The following is a 17,998-nucleotide window of genomic DNA, read 5'->3' on the forward strand; positions in this document are numbered from 1 at the left end:
CTAGAAACACCCCTGCTTGCAAACCTGGCAGTTTAGACATGCTGCTGCAACACTCCTGATGACTCAAATATGAATTGTTATGCAGGATTCAGTCAGTCAGCTGATTCGGGTGTGCTGCAGCATGTCAGAAATGAAAGTCCTCTAAAGACAAGAAGAAGGGAACAGCGCCGAGTGTGTGCTGGCTGCCTCTACATCCACTGCGCTGCACTGTGGTCACACCCAGCCTGCTGCGTCAAGTTCACCAGCAGCAGCACAAATCCGACAGGAAGACAGGCTGCCTTTTTTTTTCAACTAGCCACAGAAATTTAATTTGAAAACACGAATAAATGAGACAAGGAAACATTGTAATAAATATGATTTGTTAAATCACTGATTCATTTAATGAATTTTCTTAGTTTGAAGGTCAAAAAAGTTGTTTATTTGGATAACAAAACAGTTTTCTGTAGCCAAATATAAATCCATCCTCTTGTCAAATGATTCAATTTTCAAATGATTAATGTTACTGGTGAATTACACATGGTTTGTACATTTTCAAACAAAGACTGATTTATTATCAAGATAACTGATAAATGGATGAATTCAAAAAATGAACGGGATTTAGTTCAGGTTTGTTGCTCTCATTTTTGTCAAAAATAACATGAACAGGTGTAAACCACATAATTTTCCCCCCTTTGTTTCCAATCACCAGACCCTGTTCAAATTAAACTAGTCAAACTGATGTTTTACAAATATACACAATACCTTAATCATGCTTTCAGAGTATACTAAAGCACGTTTTGAGTTTTAAACAAATTCCAGTTATGTAATCTATTTAGAACCATAAAAACCTCTGAGTATGCCTACAATCTGAGTTAATATTAAAACCGTTTGTTCTGCCTTGTTGAAGCTATAAGGTTTAATCCCATTCATATCTGCATTTATTCTGAAATCTTCAGTTTCATAAACATTATTGAATGCGCTTCATTGAAATCAAACCGCGCTTTCGATGATGTAATGAAAACATACAATAGATTAAAAGAAAAAGAATTAAATTGTATTCCAGGTCTATTCGTTGAAGCACAGAGTTATTTTGAAAGTTGCTGCCGGACATGGTGATAATGTGTGTGACTTTACAGTGAGGCTGAGGGGAGTCTGCGCTCAGGTACCGCGCATCCATCCCACCCTGAGAGAGAGAGAGAGGGAGAGAGAGAGAGAGAGGGAGAGAGAGAGAGGGAGAGAGAGAGAGGGAGGCACGGATATTTATATCCTCAAGCAAGGCTGCAGCACAGTGATAAGGCTTGGGACCAAGCCGCAGGCACACGGGGCTTACAGGGAAACCAGGACGCGTCAAGATGAAACTCTTCCTTTGGGCTCTCGTGCTCGGGGCCGCCGCGGTCGCTCTGGCCGGTGCGGCCGGTACCGACGGGGGGATCTCCTTCGAGTACCACCGCTACGAGGAGCTGCGGAAAGCGCTGGTGTCGGTGTGGCTGCAGTGTCCGACCATCGCCCGCATCTACACCATCGGCGAGAGCTTCGAGGGCCGCGAGCTGCTGGTGCTGGAGATGTCCGACAACCCCGGGACGCACGAGCCTGGTCAGTTTTTACGCATACGCGAAGTCCGTCTGTCACTGCGGTCCAGACCTCCGCCTCCCGCCGTGATAACACAAACACATCACGCACTATTGCGCATAGCAGCTCGGCGATGCCCTCATCTATAATTGTTTGAGATGACCTGCGTGGAAGATGCTCCTCAGATTGAACAATTTTTAAAAAAAAAAAAAAGGAGCGCAGAGGAGAGGCGCAGGTGTGTCGTGCCGTGCGTAAAACGCAGGAGGGGGCGCAGGGCCTGCTGCATCACCTCACAGGGATTCAGATGATAGATTGTGGGATCAGCCACACAAAGCCGCCATTTTGCTGGTTGATAAGGATCTCTCCGTGCTCGTGTCGAGTCGATCGTGATTCAGAGATGAAAACCAGAAATGTGGAGGTGCGTGTCAGCGCCCGTTGAGCTCCCTGCTGAATTTCTACCTGAACAAACAGTTTGTGTGGCCCGCGTTATTCCAGGAAAAAAATCAATCACAAACAACGGTGAAATGAGTATCCCTTCCACTGAATATTAAATGAGTCAGAATTGGCAGAGGGTTGTACAGTCATCATGTTCTACAGGCCTGAGATAAATCATGATGGATCATTTACAACACAGAGCTGCACTGTGACACACCAGAGAGGGGAACAGAAAGCAAGTCAAGATCAGACAGAAAACCTGCTAAATGACAGATTGTGTGTCTAGAAGTTGCAATTTATTCTTTCACCCCATTCAAAACAACTATTTATTTCTGTTTATGTCTTGAATTGTTGTTCTAATGTGGCTGTATTTTGGTGTAGTTTAGCACTGTCTCAAAATGAGTGTCTTGTTTGAAGAACGTTTCTGTGTGGAGCTTCCATGTTCTCCCTGTGCTTATCTGGATTTTCTTCACGGTTCAAAAACTGTCTCAGTTTAATTGGTGATTCTGAATCACCTGTAGAAATATATGTGTGTATGTGTGACAGACTGGGGATGTGTGGGGGACTCAGTCTTCATTCAGTCAGCTGGCATTCAGCCAGAAACTCTGTGAAGAGAATGACTATTTTTTTGTTCACATGGATCCAGAGATTTATAGAAGATTTTTAAAATACAAAGTTGAAAACTGCCTCAATCCGCTGCAGCACTTCCCAGAACCTCTGATTGAAGCTTGGCATGTTGTATTTCACAGTGTTTAATGAAAAGGTCATTGAAAATCTCAGTGTCTGGCCATGAGGAACAACGATAGAAACACCAGCGACCTATTGTAGTTCAAAGACACTCCTAAAGAATTTCAGCGTACATGTAACCTTTATTGAATGTTTATTAACAGTAAAAGCATTTCTGTCCTACTCTACAAAGCTGACCTTTAACAGGGACAAACTTCAGGAAGTGATTAATTCCTTCTAATCCTGACAGGGAGTTCTCTGGAAACTCTGTAATTACTGCTTGCAGTAACCTATAGAGTGTGTTTTGTGGGATCTTAACTGTGTGTGTCATGCAGCCGTTTAGGGTAAAGGTGTATTTTCTTCTCTGGGTGTATCTGTGTGGTCATAACGGTGCACCATGGGTTTGGTGTGTGCTGCTCTGATGGTCACGGAGTCTAATGACCATACACGCTAAATAAGCCCGTAATAGTCTGGTGGGCGTGCGCACGCATGAGTCACGGTAGCGATGTGGAACCCTTATTGCTACCAGATGAGTTTCCAAGCCGCTGCTTCACCAGCGGGGGCTGCACCTCCCCCTCCTCCTCCCCTCTCCTTGCCTCTGCTCCTGTCTGCTGCTTCTCTGCTGAGCAAAACATCCACAGCAAGCAGAAGCAAGAGGAACCAGAGAAAGAAATAGAAGAAAGAGAGAGGGAGAGGTAGAGAGAGAGAGAGAGAGAGAGAGAGAGGAGGGAAAAGTGAAGGAAGAAAGAGGTTGAACAGATGTGTGTCTGTGTGACTACAATAATAAATCCAGTGATTTTTTAAGCTTTCTTTAAGGTGTCGACCAATATTTTATCCGGCCCTGCAATGTGCTGAGGTGGAGCCAAAATAGCGGTTGCCGGGGCAACAGATCGGCTTAGTGTACTGAGCTGACTGTCAGCTCATAGTTGGTTGGTTGGTTGGCTGTCTGACCGGAGGACGACGGTCCTGAGCCGGTGCATCTGTCAGTAAGCAGCCATCTGTCACACGGTGCGGCACAGGAAGCCAGCAGAGCTATCACTGGTGATACATACATACATACATACATACATACATACATACATACATACATACATACATGACAGAATTTCTATGATGAACTAAAAAGCAATAATGTGATTCTTTGGAACTTTTGTCAGCTGTTTATAGTTGTTAGTGACCAAGCGGTGTTCTCGGATCACTCGTCACACTGATCAGAAATGATCATAATAAAGATGACATTTCATCACCGTTTTTATGTGTTTTGGATGTTTGTGTTTTAAGTTTTCCCTACTTTAGGCACTTTTAGCAATTTCAGGCATTTATGAATGCATTTAATCTTTTTTTTTTTTGATGTTGTAGATCAGGGGTCTGCAACCTTTATGAGCAAAAGAGTCATTTTAGTGACTTTTCATCAAGTCAAGTTGTTCTTGAGCCATAAAGCACATGAGGCGAATGCAGCTCATGAAGTTTCATACGTAGTTTTGATGCACAAAAAAAAGCTATATCTTATGATGCATTCATGAAGTTTTAACTACAATTCAGAATAGTGAACACTTTATTACATTGAACCTATTTTTGTACCTGATTTTAACAGTTTTGTTCCTCTTTTCAATCATTTTTTGTTGACAGTTTTGAAATTTTAGCTGTTTTGGCAATTTTACCTCTTTTTAAACAGTTTTGTATGCTTTTCTCCTGCCGGATTTCATTTTCTTATGTTAGAAATTGTAGACATTTCAGGGTTTTTTTTAAGTTGTTCCATTTTTTCCCCCATTTCTTGTGATTTTGCTACTTTTCCCAATTTTATTTACCTTTTTTGAATAATTTTTGAACAAAGAGTGATGAATCATATAATAATATAAAAATAATTTAAATGTTTATTCACGTATCATGCTGTGAAGGCTTCATGGAGCTGGTACGGAGGGACTAAAGAGCCACAGGTTGCGGGCCCCTGGTGTAGATGTTTTTTTTGCCATTTTTACATTTTCAGCCATTATGACCAGTTTAAGCAACTTTAGGTTGTTTTTGTGCTTTTTCACTGATTAGTGCTTTCTACATTACTTTCATGAATTTCTTTTCACATACAATATCAAACACAGAGGTAAATTGAAACCCTTCACAGTTTTAAAATATGGAAGAGTTTTAAAATGTAAGATCGTTTTAAAATGTTTTAGAGTTTTAGAATGTTTCAAGAAACACATCAGGCAGCAAAGCACCCCGCTACAACCAGAGCGCCTACCTACTGATATTTACAGCAACATCCTGCAAAAATGAATGTCTGAAGAAAAGAAAACATTGGGCAGAGTGGTCAGGGCTCTTTTATTTATTTTTTTTTTTTATTAAAAACAGCAGCGCTCTTGCCACAGAAGGAGCCACATGTTGCAAAATAAGTGGCATGTTTGGAAATAAAGGGGAAGGTTAGAGTCAATCCCTGAGGCCTCCACCCAGAGCGTGGCCGGCTATGTGCTAAGTAGGCTATAAGCTGTCGTGTGGCACAACTGGAGGCTCCACAGTTGACAGCTTTATTTAGGATTTTTAGAATTACACCAGGTGTGTAAGTCGGTCAGTTTTACGGGACTCGATGGCGGCTGTGGTTGCCGGATGATTGAGGAGAACTTTAGTTGCTTTGTGCAAGGTGCTTCAAAAGGACACAACCAAAAAAAAAAAAAAAAAAAAATAGAAAAGCAAGGTAATGAAAATGTGAAAAACTGTAAATCTTCCCATATAACTTTTAGTTATTTAATAGTTTATTTAACTGTGCAGCAGAAACAACACTTTGACAACACAAGTGCTGGAAGGTATGAAGGTAGTTTATGGACACTCGTACTTTAACATTATAACATCAAAATTTAGATTTACATTTTTGAATTATTCTGACAAAATGTAATATGACAGAAATAATATATTAAAAAACATATTAGTGTTCAGATGTGACATTGCTTTTTCAGCTGTCCTCCTAAATAAACATCTCTATCTCTTATCTTACAAAATTAATGGCATGGTGACCTGTGGATATTACGTACTTCCTCTCAGTGGGTTTGAGCGATCAGGTGAAGCAGATGTGACACACTATAGAGAACAAACTTTCTATTGGAACTATAGGACCACTGTTTGAGCTGTGCAGAAACTAAAAATCCACATGCATCTCCTGCTCTCTCCAAAGCAGAAACAATCACTCTGTCCTTCAAAGAGCTATTTTTAAATTCTGTGTTCTGAGTAGATTTCAGAGCCTTTTTTATATTTACTGGAGTTGGATCAATATTTGAATGTTTGTACTTGTACAGCCTCTGAATAGGAGAGTGACTTTGCCAAGCAAACAGAAATATGGCTTCAAATAAACACCTTTCACTAATAGGATCGTCAAGTTTTTTTTTAAATTCTTTTATTTAGTTGCCATGTGTCCGCAGGTCTCTCACTGAACTTTGTAGGAGAGGTTAAACACGTGCAGGAACACATGCTGGACATGGTCCAAAATGTCAGCGTAAGCTTTACTCGCTGTAAATATTACTCTACACTTGTACGCAAATATATTTCCAAAGGAAATCCCAATTTTTTTTTATAGTATAAAAATTGTCAGACCACATTGAAAAGAAGTGGGTAAAACTCTTTAAATCAGGTTTTTTTCTTTTTCTTTTTCTTTTTTTTACAATTCACTGACATGTTGTTAACAGTGGCTATGCACTCTTATGTTAGTAAAACCTCTGAATATTTCCACTACTGTTTTAATGTCTCAGACGTGTTAACCTCTCACAGCTGTCTCATATCTGAGCTGAATGAAGATGGGATTTCTCTTCTGAGAGAAGAAAAACTTCAGGCTAAACTCTTCAGTCTCTTATGTCTGGAATTATTTACAACATGTCTAATATAAGGAGAAACCCAATCTTTTAATGAGTTTTGCCTTGTGTAAAGGTAAAAAGAGATCATGTGGGTTTGAGGCGCTGCTGCGGACCACCTCATGCGGTGGAGGCTCTCTTAAGGCTCCCCGCTGGAGAGTTTTATCAGACGACAGAGGAAGTATGTAATCCTGACCGAGCACGCACACAGATGCCCAGCTCAGATGTGCAGCAGCCAGACGCACGGCCGGCCGTGTCATATCAGATGACATATGGTGCAGTGAATGGAACGTGTCTTTAAAAAGGGACATTACGGCGGAGGAGAAGAGAGTGTAAAGGCAGTATATTCTGCTGCATTGAGACTCTCAAGTAGCTTCTTCCTGTGGAGATGGCAAAACCAGCTGAATGACAGGAGGAGCTGATGGGAAAGGCAGAAAACAACAGAGAGGAATGAAGATTAGAAAAACGGGAAATGCTACAGGAATGCAAATGCGATGGAGGAAAAGAAAAGGACACGGCGACAGAAGGTGGAGGGGCAAAAAGGAGATGTAGAGATGGAAAGAAGATGAGGAAAAAGGGCACAGCATCAGCCAGAGGTCATTTATTATACATCAGACATGCACATTCATCCCTCCTTCTCCTCCTCCTCCTCCTCATCCTCTGTCGTTACTGGCTTCTGACTGTTTCCTCCTCATGTTGTTTTTCCTGTGCTGCTGCCAGTCTTCTTTCTTTTTCTTTTTTAACCTTTACAAAGCTTTAATTATTTTCCCCTTTCCTGTCCTCCTTAAATTTTCTCAGATTTGTTTTCTAAAAATGGAAAATAGCAATGTTAGTTTTCTTTATATCTTTTGCTTAACCTCATATAGTTGGAGAAAGAAGCTCAATAACCTGGATGTTTCTGCTCTCGATGCACAGACAGGTGAAGGTACTGGAGCTGTAGTGGAGCCAGAGTGGGGGCAAGGGGGCGGTTGCCCCAGGGCCCACAAGGTCATAGGGCCCCATTTCATGTGATGTGTTAACATTTAATCAGAAATAAATTATTATAATAAAATGTGCAATGTGTGCGAGAAGGTATAAGCATATGAGTGTGGGCTCCAATTTGCCAATTCTTACATTACGACTGTCCATGAATGCATCAGAGCTGTAAGCCAGCGCTGATTGGCTGTGCAGCATTAAAGCGATACTTCAACATTTTGGCAAATTGGCCCATTTAGTGCAATTCCTTAGTCATTTCGAACAGCATACTTACTTTTTTTGTGAGGGCGAGCTATTGTTTATTCAAAGGTGAGTCGGGGAAGGTTTTCGGGATGGACACAATGGAAGTGGATGGTATTTTTGTTCCCCCTCGTCAAACTCATCAAATACACAATACAACAACCCCAAAACACTTTGGTGGACACGTTCACTGCGCTGTGAAATATTAATGCAAAATTATGAGATTGAGTTGTTTATGCGAAGATTGCTAAGACGGAACTACTTACTAAATATGGTGTCTGGGTGTAGTGATTTCAAAAGAAAAAGTAGTTCCCAGTATTTGCTTCAGTGTCGTAACGCTACAATATTATTTGTTGGTGTTCCACAGCGTAGTGAATGTGCGGATTATAATTTGCCCACCAAAGTGTTTTGGGGTTGTTGTATTGTGTATTTGATGAGTTTGACGAGAGGGAACAAAAATACCATCCACTTCCATTGTGTCCGTCCCGAAAACCTTCCCCGACTCACCTCTGAATAAACAACAGCTTGCCCTCACAAAAAAGTAAGTATGCTGTTCGAAATGACTAAGGAATTGCACTAAATGGGCCAATTTGCCAAAATGTTGAAGTATCGCTTTAAGCAATAAACAGTATGCTAAACACTATGCTAGCCGCTAGCGGTACCACCCAAAACCTAACTTCGGAGCCATTGGTGAGTCAGTGAAACCTTCAAAAATATTGCCTTTATCAGAATGCTGTGGTCTTAAACACCTGCCTATTTGAATGTGCCTTGTGTTGCTCTCAACTATAAGAGACCGCCAAATCTATTTTTTTTCTAATATACGTGAATTCCAAAAGATATAGATAGCTGTGTCTATATCTATCTGAATAGATTGTGTAATTTTTGACCAGCTGTGTTCATTTTATATATAAGCTGTATCAAAGATGGTAAAGATTTAGCCAGTGAGTTTTTATCTGAGCTTTTAGCACCATGGACAGCGGACACTCTGAGATTGATAGCTGTCAGGCTGCATTTGTGTGTATGAGTGTGTGCATGTGTGTGTGCGTGCATATGTGTATTTGTTCTTCAGAACAAGTTTGTGAACCGGTTTGTGACTTTATTCTGCTTTCTGAGGCATATAGGTTTGCTTGGCTCAATAAAAGTGAGCATTAGTGTGTTGTTTGATGGTAGCATGAGGGATTGTTTGAATGATAAAATTACTATCATAAGGGCCCGTCGAGAATGCTCCATCTCCTCTGTACTGAGACCCACGCTCCGCCTCTGTACTGGAGCTTTCTTGTGATGCTGCCTTCGTAATGTTACTTCCAGTGTGATGAGGCCTGAGTTTGTTCACGATTGATAGGGTGGTTCTCCTTAGGCAAATATGACTTTATTGAAATAGCAACAGCAAAGGCAATTACTTTTTCTCATGCTAAAATTAGACTCCTGAGCAGAACGGCGGGACAGAGACAGCAGCTCTTCCAGATGGTTTCATAAGTGACAAAAGTCACTACCTCATTGAAACGTCAGTAGCTCTGACTGTCGTCTTGATTTCTTTAGAGGAATTAGTACTTATTTCAATAGTGTTATGTGATACTTACTTTGTAGCATCTTTTTCGTAACATGGCTCAAAGGAGAGGGTTAGGCATTGTGTCACACTTTGCGAAACACAAAGTATTTCTATCCATTTCCAAACCTTTTTATTGCACTGATATCTCACGTAACAAGTTATTATATAAGTCAAAAATTTAACACTGGAATTTACAAACCTCTCAAAGCTTCACTCTGCCACAGTTACATTAAGTGAAATAAATATTTTCAGCAAGATTTCAAAAGCTTCTTCTCGGGCCATTTACAGAATAAAAGTTAAGTGAGATCTTATTTTTCCACCGTTTTACCTAAATCTTATCCTCCGATAACCAAAAAAGTTGCCTTGTGTCTGTTTGATTTGTTTCAGACTTCATCACGGCGCGGCCGTGCTTTCTGTTGTGTAACAGGAGATGACAGATGTGGCCGTCATCATCAGCTAACAAACTGCTTTCACACGAGCAGGAGACCGGCCGGCAGACACGGAGTGAGACTCTGTTTACTCCGTCTGCCAGTCCATTTGTCTCCCTAAGCACCTGCCCCGTCAGGGTTGCTACGACAACAGAGGGCAGTTCAACGAGGTGCTTCCCAAATGACGCTGTAGCTGCGGCCATTAATACACGGTCGTCAAGGAGACCGTATCGATCACTTGTCAGGCGCAGAGATTATTTCTGGCAGATGTCAGATAAGTCAGAAGGTTTTTGTCAGTTTCACTTGAGTCATGTTGACTTTTGTGTAAAGAAAAAACAAAACTAATGTAGTCGTTTTATGAATCACAAGTGTGGGATGTCAAATACATTTTTATGTGTGAAATATTTTAAAGTATCGAGACTTCCTAATAGTTGCAGAGATAATTATTCATGTGTATAGCACATTGTTTTAATTTCATCCATTCTTAAGGTTTATTCTGAATACATTTGGCTTTACATTTATACTACAAATATTTTTGTTTATGTAAAAAAAAATTCCTGGTTCAACAGAGGTGGGCATTTGTGGACCCTAATGGCCAAAGATTAGCATTTTTTACAATAACTTTCTGCTTCAACGCCCCTGTTTTTAATGAAAATGTCATTGTGGACTTTAGCCGAAGGGCCCAATGATTACAGTCAGTTGAGTTTTTACAGGAACTCATTGAAACTTGGCAGACAGTGAGTCTCCACTCATCGGCTGCAGAGTAGTCATAAGTTTTACTGACATAAATTAAGATGTAATCATTGCAAAGGTAGTTACATTCAGCCAAGTCAAACTTCGTTCCATCAGTTTTTAGCACCGCTTCATTCAGTTTAGGAACGTAAACTGGAGCAGATCCAGGTAACTACAGGTTCGGGGTACATCCCACAAACACACGCACACACACTCGCAGCTTCAGTTGTTGGTCTTCAGGCTTTCAGCAGAGCCTCATGAGGACACATCTAACACATGCAGGACGGTGGCTGGTCAGGGGCCGGACGAGACACCACCATGGCAAGAAGCAATAATAAACAAAGCAATCAAGCAGAGCGACAGGAAGTGAAGTACGATGAAGAAAAAACTTCATATCAGGGGTTACGGAGAGGTGAAGGACCAGCCCGCTCACATCGAAGATGGATGTTGAAGTGTAATATGAAGTTGAATGTAACTGTAGAGGTTTATATAAGATAGAAATCACATTTAATCAATGCAGCATATGTAGCTAAAGTAGAGCCAAAACTCTTATTTCTTTCTGCACCTAAAAGTATTTTTGGAAAATATTTGACACTTTTTTCACGTGACAACAATGAGAACAATGATTGTCTTCCTTAGTTTTGTCTTTAGGGGGTTGGATCCAGTCCCAGGAGGCAGGTGGGCAAACATGCACGCACACACACACACAGCAGGGAAGGAAAGGGGGAGGAAAGTACGGTAGATGAAACTCATGCACACAAACTCCACACCGAATGGCCTCGAGTCAGGAATCAAACCAGTGTCTTCTCACTGTGAGTCCAGCTGTAGAGATAGCAGGAGTAGAGGCAGAAGCAGATCCCAGACGACACTGGGTAAAAGACAGAAACAAGACACTGCAGTCCATCACAGGCTAAACACTTTCAACTACACAAGGAGACTCATTCACTAAAGACACCAATTCACCCAACATGCATTACAGCGGCATGCTGAGAGCCGCTGTACCTGGAGAAAACTCACACAAGGGGAACATTTACAGTAACTTCAGCGTAGGACGGCCCAGTCCAGACTTGACCTGAGAATTCTATTGCGATCTTTAACTGCAACCCACATTAGAGTGTGCCTCAACAAGACATCACTGGTAGAACAAGAGCAGGCTGCTTTGGGCCCCACGGCCAGTTGGGAGTCTCCTCACGGACTGCCTGTCAGACTTCTCTAGGACTGTTATTTACAACCGACTGATGTCTACTTGTTCCACCTGCTCGTTTGTTGTTTGACTAGTAGACACACAGTTCAGATAATTATATTGAAACTTATTAAGCCGGGTTGTTTCGCCATTTACTTTAAAAATATTGTATTGAAAAAGATTAAATCAATGTTGGTTGGGATTAGAAATCCTTAAATGTCCCTTAAACGTGGTATATATGGGACGAAAAAGAACTAACAGCAAATTTTGATGTTTCAGGACATCTTAAACTCATCAAGACTAAATATAGAAACACGAGCATGTCTTTACACGCACATAAATCTCCTGTTGTAACATTTTACATCTTTCATTTCAGAAAGAACTGGTGGGTGGTTCAGTCACAAAATCTGACAATTGAAGCGAGAAGCAGGAATACATTATGAAATGAAAATGAACCGCATGAATACAAATGCTCCGTTTTGCTTTGGCTGCATTCAGAACAGAAAATGATCAGCTCTTCTCCTTATTACCATGCATACAGACATTTTCCCCCAAAACACATCTTAAATTCATTACTGGCGGCAGAAGTCGAACTATATTTCTTTCGTTGTGTATTCCAAACACACAAAACATGTACGGCTTTGTACTCTGTTCCTCTCTAACATGGGTATTACCAGCAGAGACACATGTTCCCTCAGAGAGTAAGGAAACGTCTCCTGATACAGAGCATCTGTGTTATAGCTTGAATCATAGTAACTCATTTTGGCAGATTCCAACTTAAAAGACCGTGCGTGAGTGTGTTTGCATGTGTTTGACAGCTACGTCAGGCGTGTGACGCCTGTGAAAACCATTCTCCAGTGTCAGGACGGAAAGAGTTAATTGCTGTCTTGAAATCATTAGTAGCAACTCAGAGAGAAGCCAGATTTCAGCATTTAAAAATAACATGAGTACCAGATGTGCGCTGGGCAGTGTGTGCGTGTGTGTGTGTGTGTGTGTGTGTGTGTGTGTGTGTGTGTGTGTGTGTGTGTGTGTGTGTGTTTCTCATTCATGACGCCACTGGCATTGTGTTACAAAAACATGAAACGCTCATAAGAAAATGAAACACATGAAAGTGTGACAGTGTTAACACTGGACCCTCGTATCTTAAGGCTTTATTTCTAGTAACATTTCAGTTCTTAAACAAACATCACTAGAGTCAGTAATAAAGCCTCTATATGGCAAGAAAATACAGCAGTGTTCGGAACAATAAAGACATAAAATGCCTGCAGTAAAAAACAGGACCCCTACAGCAATTTGGCTTCAAACGCTCTCGCTGCTCTCCATCTGCCCATGCCCAGCTTCATCTCATAACTCATAACTGATCTCAGCAAAAGCCTGTTTTTCTTTTTCCACCAACGTCGGGAGAATTGCCTTTTGTTCTCGCGCAGCCACAGAAAGCCATTAATCTTTAGTTTGCAGCTAATCAACAGAACGTGTACGGCGCACAGCCGGTCATACTCAGTTATCCTCTTTGTCACTTCTTCAAAGGACGAAGGCTGCGTGTGTGTGTTTGTGTGTGTCGGAGACAATTGTACGGATGACAAGAGGTGAGGGGAAGCTTAATGAGAGTATAAAACAGATGGTGGGAGCTCAGGTCATTAAAACGCACACTGACTGAGCAGATTGACATAACTCACCTGTTTTCCACTCAGAACTACATTCCCTCATAAACGACATGCACGGTGTTATTTATAGACGATACGAGGATGAGAAAACCCTGAAGAAACAACTTAATTTTAAATAACGCAGAAATATCAATGAAATGCATACATTTCTCAAGTCTCTTTGCGGACATTTATTCGTATTTGTGGTGTGTTAAATGAATTGGTTCTTTACCTCCAGGTAAGAATGACATTATCAGGAACCAGGTTTCTGAGTCCTTGAGTGCCTGCTTTTTTTTATTATTATTATTTCTTATATATACATTTCAACACTTTATGCACTTACAAAACTTTTTAGACAGAATGAAAGATGCCTAAAGGATCTTTAGAACAAGAGCTTTAACTCCAGACTGCTACATGGCCACACGTTTCATGTAAAAGCTGTATTTCCTCCAAGAATGTTTTTTTTTCGTTGTTTCCCGGAGATAAACTTCCTGTGGATCTGATCTCAGAGCTGTCACTGGAGTCGTACCGACTCTCAGGTCCAACGATGTGTGACAGCGTCACGCTTTAATCCACTGTTTCCCGTCTTTATTGTGCAAATGAAGTTCAGGGCTGCTACTTTCAATTCAGTTTAACTTTCCAGCTGATGAGTCAGTGTGTTTGTCACTGCTGCTGTATTGTCTGGATGTGTGTGTGAGTGTGTGTGAGTCCTGGGTAACCTCTAAGCCACCTTTTTTTTAATTTAAAGGATATAAACAGATAGTTCAGGTATTGAAACACAATAATAAGTGTTTTTTGTGTTCCCACAGGTGAGCCTGAGTTTAAATACATCGCCAACATGCATGGAAACGAGGCGGTGGGCAGAGAGCTGCTCATCTACCTGGCTCAGTACCTCTGCAACCAGTACCAGCAGGGCAACGAGACCATCATCGACCTGATCCATAGCACTCGCATTCACCTCATGCCCTCCATGAACCCAGACGGCTTCGAGAAGGCCGCTTCACAGGTGATGACGCAGCGAAACCAAAGTCAACAAACTCAATCCCCGACAGGTTAATCTCACATGAGGGTCAACACAGACTTAGTAACCCCAACCTATTGGCTGTAAATGACACAAACACACCAAGAATAGTTATGAAGGAAGCTCCCAGACGTCGCTTTACACCTCTTCTCACCTGCATCTAAACGTCTCTTTGTGTTTGCGCCACAGCCGGGCGAGATCAAGGATTGGTTTGTTGGCCGCAGCAACGCTCAGGGAGTGGATCTGAACCGCAACTTCCCCGATCTGGACCGCATCATCTACATCAACGAGCGCGAGGGCGGCGCTAACAACCACCTGCTGCAGAACATGAAGAAGGCCGTCGATGAAAACACCAAAGTATGCAAACACAATAAAACCATGTTTTTTTTTTTCTCGTTTCCTCTCAAGATTCACGTTGTTTTGAATATATTCCCGTCGGATGTTTCCCCTGAACTGAACTGACTCTCTGAAAAATGTTTCACCCAAAGTTAATTTATGATTTTCTTTGCAGAAAGGCCTGTTGGATTTTGCTGCTGGTAGATTTGAGATTTTTTTTTTTTTTTTTTTTTTGCTTTTGCAGTTGGCTCCAGAGACCAAAGCTGTGATCCACTGGATCATGGACATCCCCTTTGTCCTGTCAGCTAACCTGCATGGAGGAGACGTCGTGGCCAACTACCCATACGATGAAACCCGCACAGGTGCAAACCCACCCACATACAGTCAACTTAGTTTTTGTTGTTTAGCTTGTCAATTTTATGTAAATGACTTTCTGGCCCTTTCTAAACTTTATACATTTGTTTGATTTCTTCTCTCTCATTCGACCACCAAGGATCCACCCACGAGTACAGCGCCAGTCCAGACGATGTGGTGTTCAAGTCTCTCGCCCGGGCTTACTCCATGTTCAACCCCGTGATGTCTGACCCCCACCGGCCACCGTGCCGCAAGAACGACGACGACTCCAGCTTCAAGGACGGCATCACTAATGGCGGGGCCTGGTACAGTGTACCGGGAGGTGAGAGACCGCCACATTAACTGGGAATTCCAGGCCTTCATGTAAGATGGATCAGAAAAGCATTGTTCCTACTTTTCATTGACAGCATGTTGTCATGCTTTACACTACTTCTTTTTAAAACTGAGTTTTGATATAACAAATAAGTACATTTTTGGTGCCATACTAAAGCTGCAAGAAAAAAAGTTTCTTTTCAAAAAAAAAAAAAAAAAAAGCAACAACAACAACAAAAAATTGCTCTTCAAGATTAAAGTTAAAATGATCAGGGGAAATAGTCATATCACTCAAAAGAAAGCATTTAAACTTATTTTTCGTTATTTTGACTGTACATTTTATTCTCAACATGTTGTTTCAGTTTTATTCTCTACTCTCTAACTCCACTTCTTACTTAATATTCTAACATCCCTGGTGATAAATATACTTTTCTATAACAGTTAATCCTTCATTTAAAACACAAAGATCAGCCTTTTCTCTCTTTCAGTCTAAAAAAAAACTAATCTAAACACAAATAACGTCGTCACTGCCCTCTGGTGGACGAAGTGTGAACTGCAACCATCAATAATATTTCAGATAAATCGTTGCCATTTGGACACAGCCAATTTATTTTCCTCTAACAACACCTACATGAAAGCCTGAATGGTTTCTCTTCCTGCAAATCAAATCATCCGTATCAAGCTTGTTTCTGTGCCTCCCACTGTCAGTGCTTGTTTTTTTAATGCCTGTGGTTTAACTGACCCATTACAGGGATGCAGGACTTCAACTACCTCAGCAGCAACTGCTTCGAGATCACTCTGGAGCTCAGCTGTGACAAGTTCCCCAACGAGGACACGCTGAAGAACTACTGGGAGCAGAACCGCAACTCGCTGGTCAGCTACATCGAGCAGGTGGGCAACAACATATGAAAAACACTGTGTGTGAAATAGGAGCTAGAATAGACTTTTATTTTGGAGATCATCTCCCCAGTTTGTAATTCCCATTGGATATGTTTACCATTAATGTTGTAAATGTGTCTGTCTTGTGCAGGTTCACCGAGGAGTCAAAGGTTTTGTCCGTGACCTCCAGGGAAGCCCTATCTCCAACGCCACCATCTCTGTGGAGGGTATTGATCATGACATAACGACAGGTATTAAGATTTATAGTAAAATCACATTCTCTTTCATACAGTGTGGAAGAGAAGCACTTTTTTATTGCCATTTTGTGAAAGGTTTTCCTCATAAATGTATAAATTGGTTTTATTGATCACTACTGATCTGGATTCCTGGATTTATTCTTTGCATCCTTTTGGCTGTAGTCTAAAAATGTTACACTTAGTTTGTTACTTTTATGATTATATACCCCTCTCTTTGTTTTATGTTCTGTTGGGTTCTAAATAGATTGAAGGAATTTTGGCATCACTTTATTTCAGTTTTTTTCGAACATATATTTGCTTTTCTGCCCTTTTTTGTATTTTAATTGTGGGAAGAAAAACATTATTACAGCAGGAGCTCACAATGCTGCCACCCTGTGTAAATAATGGGTACTGCACCGCATCTAATAATTGGTGTGACTTGCACCTGCTGTGAATGCTCTTCAGAGTATTTTCAAAGTTAATTATCAGTTGACTGCTGTATGAGTGGTTTTCATTGTCTGGTCAATAATAAAACAATCTGAATTCTGCAGCCAAAGATGGAGACTATTGGCGCCTACTTGCACCAGGAAACTACAAAGTGGCAGCGTCTGCCCCGGGATACCTGACTGTCATCAAGAAGGTGGCTGTTCCCTACAGCCCTGCGACCAGGGTGAGACAACCTGATCAGGGAACCCATTCAAATCTGAGTCCTGTTCACTGCTTGGTCCTTCCGTCTTCCTGTATGTGAGCCCGAGTCAAATGAGAAGACACGATGAGAAGACATCATGGACAAATGAGATTAGAGATTGAGCTTATTTTAAGTGGAAACTGTCAGACAAGCTTCACGCTGTTGTCTGCCTTCTTTTTCTCCAGGTGGACTTTGAGCTGGAGTCTCTGATGGAGCGGAAGGAGGAGGAGCGGGAGGAGCTGATGGACTGGTGGAAGATGATGTCGGAGACACTGAACTTCTAAAGCTTTTGTCTCGCTGACGATCAGACCGTCCAAACATCCATGTAATATATTCAACACTCCGTGTGCCCGCCCACCCTAAAAAAAAAAAGAGAATATACTGTTTCCTCCTTCATTTGTGTTCTCTCACCAATTTTATTTCAACTGGTTCTGTTGTTTCTTAATGTAACGGTTTGCCTCATACTCCTGTAGATTGTTTGAATATCCTGCACACACCAAAACTGACAAAGGAGGGATCTGCAGGCAGTTTGCTGGAAATGAGATTGGTGTTGACCTCTGTGATATTGTGTTCTTTATTGTACACGTGATTGGTAACCATGGCACTCATCTATATAACCAATGAATGACTGAGTAATTACGTATAAGACCCTGTTTACATCATGATCACGTGGCACCGTCTGTAAGAATTCATTCTTAAAATCTGTTTTAAATGTCTCTGTTTCTCCAGACTTTAGCAGGAATTCACAAACACACTTCAGCCAATGCACACAAGCACACAGCTCCTTTTAGATCCCAGTACCTGCATACACAGACACACTCTATTTCTTTTACTGTAATGATGAAAACAATAAACACAAAGCTATGGTTCTATGGAGATAATC

The 17,998-nt window shown here is 41.3% G+C and overlaps 1 protein-coding gene across 1 annotated transcript; it reads left to right on the forward strand.

Moving 5' to 3' along the window:
* Positions 1–1,211: 1,211 nt before the first annotated feature.
* On the forward strand, positions 1,212–17,492 carry cpe (carboxypeptidase E). Its single transcript, XM_030094392.1, has 9 exons — positions 1,212–1,572; positions 14,099–14,295; positions 14,500–14,667; positions 14,891–15,008; positions 15,140–15,322; positions 16,064–16,203; positions 16,343–16,442; positions 16,979–17,097; positions 17,301–17,492. The coding sequence occupies exons 1-9, from the start codon at positions 1,332–1,334 to the stop codon at positions 17,397–17,399; spliced, it is 1,365 nt and encodes a 454-aa protein (XP_029950252.1). The 5' UTR covers positions 1,212–1,331; the 3' UTR covers positions 17,400–17,492.
* Positions 17,493–17,998: the final 506 nt, after the last annotated feature.

This window comes from Salarias fasciatus, chromosome 6 (genome assembly GCF_902148845.1).
Source record: "Salarias fasciatus chromosome 6, fSalaFa1.1, whole genome shotgun sequence".
NCBI classification, from domain to species: domain Eukaryota; kingdom Metazoa; phylum Chordata; class Actinopteri; order Blenniiformes; family Blenniidae; genus Salarias; species Salarias fasciatus.